This window comes from Camelina sativa, chromosome 9 (genome assembly GCF_000633955.1).
Source record: "Camelina sativa cultivar DH55 chromosome 9, Cs, whole genome shotgun sequence".
NCBI lineage: Eukaryota > Viridiplantae > Streptophyta > Magnoliopsida > Brassicales > Brassicaceae > Camelina > Camelina sativa.
Window position 1 is genome coordinate 22,043,424 of NC_025693.1, and position 13,077 is coordinate 22,056,500.

General features: G+C 32.8%; 1 protein-coding gene across 1 annotated transcript; it reads left to right on the forward strand.

The window, feature by feature from the left end:
• LOC104711712 (patellin-6) lies at positions 2,919-5,501 on the forward strand. The gene is made up of 4 exons (XM_010428441.2): positions 2,919-3,811; positions 4,531-4,655; positions 4,745-4,886; positions 4,977-5,501. Exons 1-4 carry the CDS (start codon positions 3,101-3,103, stop codon positions 5,238-5,240), a joined length of 1,242 nt encoding a protein of 413 aa, XP_010426743.1. The 5' UTR covers positions 2,919-3,100; the 3' UTR covers positions 5,241-5,501.

Consider the following 13,077-nt stretch of genomic DNA (forward strand, 5'->3'; position numbering starts at 1 on the left):
TTCGTTCCCAGCAACAGAAAACCCAAGAATAGCCAGCAATCTCACCAAATCTCTCTTCGGAATCTCAAGAACACACTTTTCTCCTTTTTTTCTCTCAAAAACACAAGCGGCGACACAAACTCCTTTCCAAAACCCTTGTTTCGTCGTTTAGTCACTTATAAACGATTTAGGGATTTAATTGAACCAACCCGAACCAAACAGCAATTTAAAAATCGAACCGGCCAAACCGGAAAACATGGTGTCGATCGATACACCAAAGGTGTCGATCGACACCCACACCAAAACTTTAAAAATTGGTTCGCGGATGTTACAGTTAAAAAAGAGGGATGGACAAGGACAAACAAAGTTAAGATGCTTAGGCGGTCCTCAACACAAATAAAAGAAGCTTAGGGTTAAGACCACTATACATATAATGCAATAGCCAATTATCAAGCCACAATGTTTTAAGTAGCAACTTTGGTTGACACACTGAAAGAAGATTCACAAAAAAAAAAACATTTTCTTGGCGTGGGGTGAGGGCTTCACAAACCCATGGGCCGGGCTTGGTTGCACATGAGAAAATTGTTGCTTTTTTTCTTCTTTTAATTTCATTTTCGTGGACTAGGAATTAGGATAAATGGATTTTTAAAATAAAAAAGAAAGTCGTTGGAAGAAAACCAAATTGATAATAGAAAAAAAGAAAATAGCAAAGTTGTCGAAACAGGGACAGAGGCTGTCTTTAAGGCAAAATCCCGTATGATTAAAGTGTACGTAATCGATTAGTGTTCCTCTGTAAGCACCACCAAGTCAAAAGTAAACTCCAAAGCCAAAGGTTTCAATTTTCAAACATTTGTTAAAGCAAAGCATGTCCACGGGAATTAGCACACTGAGGTCCACCATGTTATCAAGAAACGCCAAAACATTTTGATAATTTCTTGTTTTTCAAATATATAGAGAATTAAAAATACTGATTTTTTTTTTCTTTCATGTAGAGATTGACAAAAATAGATATATAAAAAAAAGAATAAAGATTGAAACTTTTTGAAATAAATTTAATATAATATAAATAAATTAAAAACTAGGAAAAGGATTGGAAAATCAAAAGTATTTATACAAAGAACATGTGGAAAGTAGAAAAAAAAAACTATTAAAATTCATAAGTTTTATTGAAATTATTTCGATGATATTATATGTTTGTTTGTAACTTCCAATTTATTTTTATGAAAAAAGGAATATGTCTGAGATTTTTTGTAGTGTTCATATTCAGTTTTCTAGAAAAGCTAGGAAAGCGAAAGTGGCCTGGCATGGTTTTGTATTTTTCTTTTTTTAACATATGATCATAAATAATACTATGTGAAAGGAACAAAAAAATACTCATTAACAAAGGTTAGGAATGATGATGAGTTGACAGCAAATCAAGGTAAGGAAATACTATAATTTTGACTATTCAGATGATCGTGTTATTGCAAAATTCAGTTACAATATATGATGGTCCAAACGCTAGTTGCATTTACACATGTTGGTAATAATTATTCGATTAGATACAGTTTCGTGAACGTTATTAATTAATTAAATGTTTAATTTGTAGGTTATGGGAATGAACTGGAAAGTATATAAAGTTGAACCGCATGGGTGGAACGATGATTGTTTTTTGGCTAAGTAATCTCTATTAATTTATTTGCTAATTGATCGGATCCCCAGATATTCTCATAATCACTCCCTCTTATTACGTTGAAACTTGAAACAAAGTGCTGAGCCTAAAACTCCTTTCGCTTTTTAGAATCTAGAGGAGGGAACTAAACAAAAACAATAACGAACTAATAATAGTACTAATATTTAGGTCCTAAATATGCGATTACCAAAACTATGCCTGTGGCCGCGAGTCTTTTGTATTTGGAATTACTTTGGCCATAACCCTCTTGAGTAAACTACAATTTTGAGGCCTTGGTGGTGTGTTGGTCTCCTTTTATACTATTAAACTACAATCATATTAGATATAGTCTCAACATTTTATGGTTATTGAGAAACCGGTTTAGAACGGCAGTGAAAAGAGTGGTTTGGTCGAAACATGGGGCCGGGTTAAATGAGAAATACAAGTTGTGAAAACGATTTGAATCATAAAACTAGTTTTAAGAAACGAGAGTAAAGCATTTATTAGTTTACTCCTTGCTTCCACTCAAGAATCATCAAGCCACCATCAATGGGTTCACATTGGCAAAATTATGAAGGTGAATCTCTATAAATGCTTCACTCTCTTTTCTACCTTACATTAGCTAAATAAATAAGTAAGCATGTAGATAAGATAACCAAAGAGATCCAAGTTTCCAACGCATTTTGAAATGACCATGAACAAAGAGATACAATAAAACTCAATGCCCTGCGTACGTGTAGCAAGCCTTCATACATCAATAAGACCTCTAGTATTTTTTTCAGACAAGGGTGTGTTTTGAACGTAAGAGGCGATATTGTAGTTTGAACGTGAATGAGAGAGTGAGAAATAAAAAACACGAAAAAGGTTTTGGGGACCCATTAGGTGTAGACTTAAGATGAGATGACCACAAACACAAACACGCCCCAATCCCATTCTTCTCATTATTATCACCTCTTCCACACGTTACCCTCCCTCTCTGCTCAGAGAACTCACGCTCCTCCCCCTAACGCACGTGACTATCACGCTCCTCCACTCCTAAAAAAGATCTTCCCAATCTTATTGCTAGCTTGTATAATCAAATTCATATTCACATAAACAATTTCAAATTAAAACATTTCCATTGATCTTAAAACATTACTTTATAGTATTGTTTTCTATGGTTACTATTTTTTTTTTTTGGTTAAACATTACTTTATCGTTGGAATTGGAAAATAGTAGATTGCTTTATCAGAATTTTTTTTAAGTAAATTATATTGTAAAAAGCCGCGTTATCTGTTCAAAAATTCAGAAATCAGAGTCACGCCTATTTCTCTCTCTCCCGTCACTCTCACTCTTCCCCTCTGCTCCTTATTATTACATCGATCCTCGTTGTCTCTCCTCTGTTTCTTCAATATCTCTCTTTCTTGCCAACCCAAGAAAAACAAAAAATCAAGAACACCAAAAAAAAAAAAGAAACTAAAGAAAGAAACAATGGATGCTTCATTGTCTCCAAGCCCATTTGATCACCAAAAAACCCAAAACGCAGAACCAAAGAAAAGCTTCATAACCTCACTCATCACTCTCCGTTCAAACCACTTCAAAGAAGACACTTACTTCGTGACAGAACTCAAACCAGCCGAGCAAAAATCACTTCAAGAACTCAAAGAAAAGCTCTCAGCTTCATCTTCATCTTCCAAAGCCTCTTCTATGTGGGGAGTACCACTCCTAGGTGGAGACGACAAAGCTGACGTTATCCTCCTCAAATTCCTCAGAGCAAGAGATTTCAAAGTAGCAGACTCGTTGAGGATGCTTGAAAAGTGTTTGGAGTGGAGAGAAGAGTTCAAAACAGAGAAACTGACAGAGGAAGATCTGGGTTTCAAAGATTTGGAAGGTAAAGTTGCTTACATGAGAGGCTACGACAAAGAAGGACACCCAGTTTGTTACAATGCTTACGGTGTGTTTAAAGAGAAAGATATGTACGAGAGAGTGTTTGGTGATGAAGAGAAGCTTAACAAGTTTCTTAGATGGAGAGTTCAGGTTTTGGAGAGAGGTGTTAAGATGCTTCATTTCAAACCTGGTGGTGTTAATTCCATTATTCAAGTTACAGATCTTAAGGATATGCCTAAAAGAGAGCTTAGAGTTGCCTCTAATCAGATTCTCTCTCTTTTTCAAGATAATTACCCTGAGATGGTTGCTACCAAGGTGACAATTTCTCAACCTTTTCTCTAAATTTCTTTAAGTTTTTTTCTTTCTTTAATGAGGTTCTGTCTGAATTTATGGTACTGTACTTGTGTTGTCTGAAAAACCCTCGGAATTGTTACTGTTTTTTTCCCCTTCATGTGCTTTTGCTCTGATTTGCGTGTTAGGTTGCTTGTTGTTACATTTAAACAGAAGCGAATCTCATTTCAAGAAATCTGAAATGTGTTAAATGCTTATTTTGGGAATCTAAATCTTTAATTTCTTTACATTTTTGCTCTAAATCTTTGGAAATTGTTGGTCTAATTTGTGTGTGTTTTTACAAGTTCCGGTTTAAATTTTGAAAAATTTGGATAGAAGAAGTATGAATGGTTTTAGATGTTTCTGTGTGTCATTATTCTCTGTCTAGTCTATTTTGGATTCTCTTTTTGTCTTACTTTTTGTAATACTACCTCCCCTAGCTTTGTCGTCTACTGCTACAGTGTAATTGAAGCATTCTTTGTGTGGCCGTACGTACATTGATGTTATTCTAGTCAGTCTCTATTCTCGAGTACTACATAAACATTGCATAATATCTAAGCAACATATCGCTCATATTGACATTTAAGACCAATCAAATAGTTTAATATCTATTCACAAGGTACAACATAGGGTACACATTAAGGCTCAATATACTATTCAAACTCTTTCAAGTTTTTGATGGATATATTTTTAAAAAATTTCAGATATTCATCAACGTGCCTTGGTACTTCAGTGTAATCTACTCAATGTTCAGCCCTTTCCTGACTCACAGAACAAAGAGCAAGTTTGTGATGTCCAAAGAAGGAAACGCAGCCGAAACACTCTACAAGTAAATTACTTAAAAATTCTAACCATTTCCTTTTTTGGCTATTATAATCTTTTTGTTTAAATATATGCATACCATTGTTGCTATTATAGGTTCATAAGGCCAGAAGATATTCCAGTGCAATACGGTGGCCTTAGCCGTCCTACTGATTCGCAAAACGGACCGCCAAAACCTGCCTCTGAATTCTCCATCAAGGGCGGTGAGAAAGTTAACATTCAGATCGAAGGCATCGAGGTAATTATACAAACTAGCATTTTACAAATGGCCAAGTGAGCGAGATGAATTCTGAAATGTGTGTGTGTGGATTATTATATATCATTACAGGGTGGAGCAACCATAACATGGGATATTGTAGTAGGAGGATGGGATTTAGAGTACAGTGCAGAGTTTGTTCCAAACGCAGAAGAGAGTTACGCGATTGTGGTGGAGAAACCGAAGAAGATGAAAGCTTCAGATGAAGCTGTATGCAACTCTTTCACAACAGTAGAAGCTGGGAAACTCATTCTCTCTGTTGATAACACTCTGTCTCGCAAGAAGAAAGTCGCTGCTTACCGTTACACTGTCAGGAAATCTACTACAGCGGTCTAAGAACGTACGTACGGTTTCTTTCTTACTACTTAATTTTTTGAGTGTGTTGAGAGGGTTTGTTTTCTTGGGGTTTGGGTACTAGGGTTTGTTATGCTTGCTCAACGGTCGTGTTGAACCGGATATCGAAAAGATTTGCCAAGAGAAAGAGATCATATGTATAAAGACAATGATTGTATGACATTTGATGTTTGGTTTGATATCTTCACTATAGATTTAAATGTAGCAATCATATGTTTGTAAGCTTATTTACTCCTTGTACTATTTGAAGACCAGTGGTCCATCATTGCTTATGTTTGCTGGATTCTCAGTGACAGTACTGAGTTGTTTTGCATCAGAAGTTGGAATTTTAGAAGAAAAGTCTGAATCTTAAACTTTCAAAAGCAGGACCCAAACTTGAAAAATCAATCATTGCAAGTTTGCAACATATTAGCGTACCAAAATCATTGCACAAACTCGAAGTGTTCAAAGTTACTCTGATTGATTCCTGGAAAGAAAACGTACACCTCCACCCGTTACCCAGATGAGCTGTTTCCTTCTTCAGCAACAATACTTTGTCAAGACCGACTTTGCACGGATGAATGATGAAAAGTTTACGGACGGAGGAACGGAGCGAGACAGAGACAAACAATCTAAACATATCATCGTGACCACCGCCACAAACTACGAGTCAGCCAATTATCCACGTATTTTTAGTCTGGTACTGCTACAGCCCGGCCCAATATAAAGTTCTACTGAATGTGAGGTTAGGCAATTAAAAGTAGTCTTTTTTAGTCTTGTGAAACTTTCCTTTTCCAAACAACGTCACGGCAAATACAAACAGAAAAAAAAAAAAAAACAGCTTACACTATCGTACAAAAATTTGAGAGATTTTCAATTTTAAAATCTGAAGAAAACAATGAGGAAATAGTAGAATGTAAAAATCTAGAGAGAGAGGGAGTTAAATTATAAAAGTAGGAAAAAACCCGAGAAAATCAGAATAAACAATTCAGAATCTTAAAACAATATGTATTCTTATTATACAAGAACAACCCGATTTAAAGAAATAATATTTGTGTCAAACATAATATATCGATTTAAAGAAAATTATTATAAGTAAAATTATTATCCTAAAACTAATATTATTTAAGTTAAACATAATATATAACTAAAATTTTTTATTTTTTATTCAAAACTTGGTTTTTTCGTGTAAAAGATATGATTCACTTGTGAAATTTTTGAATTTGTAAGAACTATTATAGTACAGAAAATATTGATAAAATATTACTATTTATTGCAACATGTTTTTGTGTTGTTTTTTGTGTTGTTTAAAAATCAAATTCATATCTTCTGATGTTTTATATTGTAATCATAACAATTTTGCATATTTTTTATGTAACCATAACAAAATATACTAAATTACTCAGTAGTTTAATTATTTAATTTTATTATATGTTAGTAACAATCAGATTCTAAACTAAAATTTTTGAAGATAATTTAATTAATTGATTTAATATTATTGATCAGGCTATTTAAATCTTTTGAGTTAGTTGGTTTGTTAATATTTTCTATAAATATTAGATTATTACCAAAAACAACTATTATGAAAAAATTAATAAAATTCCAAAATCAACATATCTATATATATATTTTTCAAATACATTTAGCAAATAAATCCTGAACTTGCCACCTATTTACAAGACTGCCATTGATATTTAAATTTAATTTATAAAATTTAAACTAAAATATTAAAATGACTAATCGATTTTCTAAAATCGGAACTGATATTAAATATATTAATTACTGTTACAAATCTAATATTAAATATAATTTTCCATAAAACTCGGATCCTAATTTAATTAAGTTGTTGTTTCTAAATTCGTTAAGATCATAATTTAAAAAGTTAAATTACAACAACCAAGATTTGGCATTTTAAGTTATCTTTGATTAGGTTTTCTATTTGTGGGTCAATTATATTTTAGAAGATATTCTATAGAATAATTATTAATTTGTAAAAAAATATATTAATTGTTTACACAAATATTTCTTAAATTTTTAGAAAATATTAGTTTTTAATTTTTTAGTTAAAACCTAACAACATACTGTAAAGTGTAAACATCTCCTCCCCTATATATCCTGATAATTAGTAGCTAAGATGTTTCAACTTTTTGTAATTTTATAACTTAGAAAATGACTATTTAAATAATGTTTTTATTCAAAGAGCGTAGGTTTTTTTTTTAAATAGCATATCTTTCTAATCAAATATTCATAAAATTATCTAAATTTATTTTAATTTATAACTATAATAGATGTGCATATAATTTGTAAAATTGTTTATTACAGATTACTGAACAAATCTTTCTAAAAAAAATCTTTAAAAAACTATTTAACATGTGATGACAAAAAAATATATATACGCTCGAAACCGCAATCACTCGCAACCTCAATCACTCGCAACCGCAAACGCTTGCGGGAAGCAACTTTTGGAATTCAGTGGTTTGAAGCGGTTGGGAGTGATTAAGAGCGATTGAGAGCGATTGGGAGCGATTTGTGTGATTGGTTCCAATCGCTAGCAACCGCTACCACCCGCAAACGCAGCGTTTACGGGAAGTAGCAGGAGAACCAGTCAACACCTTACTCGGTGGGACTAGGGACAAACAAAAACAATAATATTTTAATAATAGGATGTAAAACGACAAAAAGTTAACATATTTGCCAAAAGACCCCAACTAACCAAAAATTTTAAATTTTACTACCTTCTTCAAAGAAGTGTTTGTAATAGCTAATAGATTATTATAAATAGATTTGATACATACTAATAAGTAACAAAGTAAAAATAAATTAAATATCCAATTACAAAACACTACACCATTTTAATCGAATTGCACAACTATAAATACAAAATGTTTAAATATGCATGTATAGATGAAACCACATAAATTATGTTTGTCAACCCGTAAAACGGTAGAATAGTTTATAACATTTTTATAACTATAGTATACTCATCTAATTATAAAAAAATAGGATTACAAATATATTTTAAATCCGTGATAAATAAAAATACAAAATGACAAAAACAGTATAATAGTTTACTAAAGTAAATTATAGATGAATAATAATGATGATATTTTAAATTTGTAACTCGCGGACAAATAATAGATATACACAATACAATATATTATACTTTAAAACTATAGTACATTTAAAATATATAAAACACATTATTTACATATATAGATAAAATAATAAATAATGTATTTAATGCATTGTTAAAAAAAACGTTAGTCTCGCGGTGTACCGCGGGTGAATATCTAGTTAATGTAAGAATATATTTCACCTGTGAAATATATGAACGTGGTAAAGAAAATATTTATAAAATATAGTCCTACCATTTCGCATTTGTTATTTGCTGATGCAGCTTGTTTTTCTGTAAAGTAGAGGCGGATGAATGTCAGACGGTCATGAAAATTATCAGAAATTATGGCAAAGCCTTAGGGCAAGAGGTTAATTTAGAGAAATCTTCTATAATGTTTGGCAAGAAGGTTCCTTCTAAAATAAGGGATCAGTTGAAGTCGGTTATTGGTATTTATAAAGAGGGAGGTATGGGCTTGTATTTGGGCATTCCTGAAAGCCTCCAAGGTTCAAAAACGAAGGTTTTTGGATATGTCAAGGATCGGTTGGATGACCGAGTCAATGGTTGGAATGCAAAGCTCTTATCGAAAGGTGGTAAGGAGATTATGATTAAATCAGTGGCGCTGGCACTTCCTAATCATGTGATGTCTTGCTATAAATTGCCGCAAGAGTTGACTTCTAAATTAACGAGTGCTATTTCCACTTTTTGGTGGAAATCCAATGATAGGACTCGTGGTCTACATTGGGTGGCCTGGGATAAATTATGTAAGGATAAGTGCGAAGGGGGTCTAGGTTTCAGAGCCCTGGAACAATTTAATGATGCTATGCTAGCGAAACAGTATTAAACATTCGACGTCCTTAATGGCTCGGGTGTTGAAGGGCTGATATTTTAGAAATAAACACCCTCTTATGGCCAAAAAAACATATAACCCCTCCTTCGCTTGGAGGAGTATTTTTTCAACTAAGGAATTGGTTGAACATGGAGCGCGGTGGGCGGTAGGCTCGGGTTGTTCTATTTCGGTTTGGCGAGACCCATGGATACCGGATATTCGACCACGCCGAGCAAATGGTCGGGGAAGACTCTGGTTACCGAGTTTGATGGTGAATTACTTAATTACTCCTGTTACGAAGGATTGTCACTTACCTACTCTGGAGGAGTTTCTGGATCCGGGGGATATACAGATTATTCAGAGTATGGCGGTCAGTAAAGTGTAGCAACCGGATCGATTAGTATGGCACTTTACCAAGTCAGGGAAGTATACGGTTAAATCAGGATATCGGCTAGCCAGAGAATTATTGACGGATGTCAAATACGGGCCGACCTGTATGGCCCTTAGGGCCCAATCGTGGAAACTTGATGTTACCCCAAAGGTCCAGCATTTTTTCTGGCAGATTGCCTCGGGCACTCTCCCAGTGTTAGAACGGCTTGCGTATAGGGGTGTCCGGTGTGATACTCTATGCAAACGGTGTGAGTCTGAACCAGAGACTATTAATCATGCTCTTTTTGACTGCCCTCGTTCGCGCGATGTTTGGGGATTGTCGCCGGTTTTGGTAGTTCCAGATGGTTTTCCATATGCTTCAATCTATGCAAATTTAGATTTTATTTTCTGGCGGGCAGCTTCTCAGTCGGGGGATCCTGATGTAGCTCTCCGCCTCTCCTGGATACTATGGTCACTATGGAAAGACAGGAATAAAAAAGTTTTTCAAGGGTTAGAGGCAGAGCCGATGGAGATTTTACTTCAGGCGAATAATGATAAACTATTGTGGGAAGAAGCCAAATCTTACTCAGATAGCTATTTACATACTACGCCTCTGTTGGAGGACAGGGGGGTGTTTCCTCGTTGTCAGATTGATGGTTCATGGAAGGGTTCAGATCCTCTGCAGGGTCTGGGGTGGTGGTGTTGTAGTGATGAAGATTCGACGTTGCTTCTGGGAGCACAGAGTCAGAGGCGCGGTTCCACATCCTTACATGCAGAGCTACAAGCCTTGATTTGGGCTATGGAGTCACTATTGGCGGCGAGAGTTGTCTGTCAGAGTTTCGAGACAGATTGTGCAGAACTGGTGGCGATGGTGGAGATGTCGGACGATTGGCCAGCTTTTTCGAATATGTTGGAGGAGTTTTTTGCGCTCAGATCATGCTTCCCCTCTTTCTCCCTGACCAGGATCTCTAGAGAGCTCAACGTACGGACAGATTGTCTAGCCCGTTCTTCAAGATCTTTACTTTCCAAAATTTCTTTTGTAAACTCTTTCCCTCCGGTTGGGCAACCAATCTTGGAGTTTTATTTTAATTTAATTAATGTTTGGTTGAAATGAAAAATATTTATAAAATGTTACAATTTATGGCAATATATATTTTGTGTGTTTTAAAAATCAAATTTATATTTATGGTTTATCGAGTAACTATAACAATTTTATATAATCTAATAATCACTCATTTTAAATATATTATGATTTTTTTTGGGTAGCAAGTTTATTTATAATGATAAGGATTATTGTCTCATTCCTTTTTAATAGTACATAGATGAATATACAATTAGAACGTATATTCCTATTCGGTTATCAGTATTTCCATTTTTTATGAATAGTCACACTTAATGTTGAGATTAATTAGTTTACATACTTAAATATATATATATATATATATATATATATATATATATAAATAAGCACACATCATGATATCCCCTAATTTTTGTCATTTTTATATTTATTTATGAATATATATAAATCTATATTTATTGGGAATTAAGTTTCTTTTAATGAGTTGGAAATAATTCAGAGGTAATATATTTTTTTAATAATCAATTATAATAACTATTGAAAGCTTGTTATTTAAATTATTATGGTAATAATACTAACATAAAAAATAACATTTTGTTTTTATATGATTACGTTAATAAGTTATATGTTCTTTATTTTTATTAACTTTATATTAATTGATATGTTTTATAGCCTTTTAGAATATTTTACTTATATTGATTTTAAGAAATTAATATAACTTTGACTTGTATATTTGTGAGTAAATTTTAGTGAAATATTACCTTAAAATAGTATGTAATTATTTAATTAGTTTTAATATGTGATATTTAAATTTGTGTGAGAAATAATGACGTATCTAATGATTATTTAATAATTTTCTTTTTAAGTATAATGAAATGTTAATGTAATTAAGTAGAAAATTTAATAGTATTTTGCTAAAAGGTGCACAAATCTCTAATGATTATTTTTTTTTATAATGGCATGTTAATGTAGTTAAGTAAAAAATTTAATAGTATTTTGCTAAAAAGTGCACAGAGTTCTCTAGCGGTGACACATCAACTTTTTCAAAAGTGTGATTCTTTATTAATATATAGATACGTACATATATGGTGAAGAACTTGGACTTTTGTACAATGTTGTTGTTGTGACATGATCTCAGCTCTTTGGTTAGGGACATAGGAGGTTTCCACGATGGAACATCTTAAACCATGTCTTACTTTAACATAAGCAAATCAATTCCTATTAGTTTTTTTTTTTTTCTTTGCAATCGCAAATTTAGAGAAACTCAGAAAAGCAAGCATCCTTGTGGTATATTTCATATATGGATAACACACGTTTCGTTTTTATTTCTTATGAATTTCAGGATGGTTGGAGATAAAAGAGCTTTAAGGAAAAGTGAATAAATAGACCAAATAGTCAAATGGTTATCGAAGAAAGCGAATCGTCGGTTTCAAGAAATGGAGGCTACACAAAATTTATACTCTCCCCTAGTCTCTATTACTTTCCTCTTTCTTTAAATAAAGAACACAGTGGTCTAGCTGTGGGTTTGACCATTGGTAGCCAATCTTTACTTCGTGATAAGTATATTTTCTTATATTTATTTCGATCTGAGTTAATGATTCCACAATTACGCCATAATCGCATCTGGTTTTTAAATATTTTCATTGATCTCATCTCATATGTGTTACAACCCAATACACCCTTGCATTTCGTTCTATATTATATCACCAACACCGAACCTTAACTTTATTAAAGCAAAAAAAAAATAAAAAAACATCGAACCTTTAGCTTCGACTATATAACTCAATTTGCATTTAAAACTTTGCGTAAACTAAAGTGTAAGACAAAGTATAATACGTTATTGCTTAAAATGACAAATCAGGTATAAATTCTAAGTTAGTCCAAGATATTCGGATTCTATCCTTCGAATTATAATATTTATTGAATTACTATATTATTTTCCAGAGAATTTTTCTTACAAAAAGATCTCATCTGTCGCTTTACTGTTTTCTTTTCACAATGCAGATTAATCAACAAACTCTCTGCTTAATTCCTTTTTTTTAGTTTACTCTGTACTTGTTTAATGACGTAAACATATCCTCCTTAAGCATGTAAAGAGTCTAATTTACAATGGCTCAAATTATTTGTTTATCATTACTCTCGCAGAGTTATCAATTTTAAAACTACATATTTATCCAACTGACTGTTTTCAAAAGAAAAAGAAAAAACTTATATCAAACTGACTTGCATATGCGCATGATCTTTCATAAATTAACCACTTGGCTAAAAAAATTAATTTGTTAAATTTGTCTTTTGGACGTTATATAAAGCCAGGTAATTAAGCTCACATATCCACAGCTAGTACTAAACAGTTGTAATTTATATAAATAAATCAAGTAGTATCAGTTAAAAATTTCGGAATCTGCTATAATAATGTCATCATCGCTTATATATGAGACAAGCTTTTACT

Excerpts from the sequence above, each read along its gene's own strand:
- LOC104711712 (XM_010428441.2), top strand. The coding sequence starts at position 3,101 with ATGGATGCTTCATTGTCTCCAAGCCCATTTGATCACCAAAAAACCCAA. Across the intron at positions 4,656-4,744 it reads GCAGCCGAAACACTCTACAA|GTTCATAAGGCCAGAAGATA; the intron begins GTAAATTACTTA and ends TTGCTATTATAG. Across the intron at positions 4,887-4,976 it reads TTCAGATCGAAGGCATCGAG|GGTGGAGCAACCATAACATG; the intron begins GTAATTATACAA and ends ATATCATTACAG.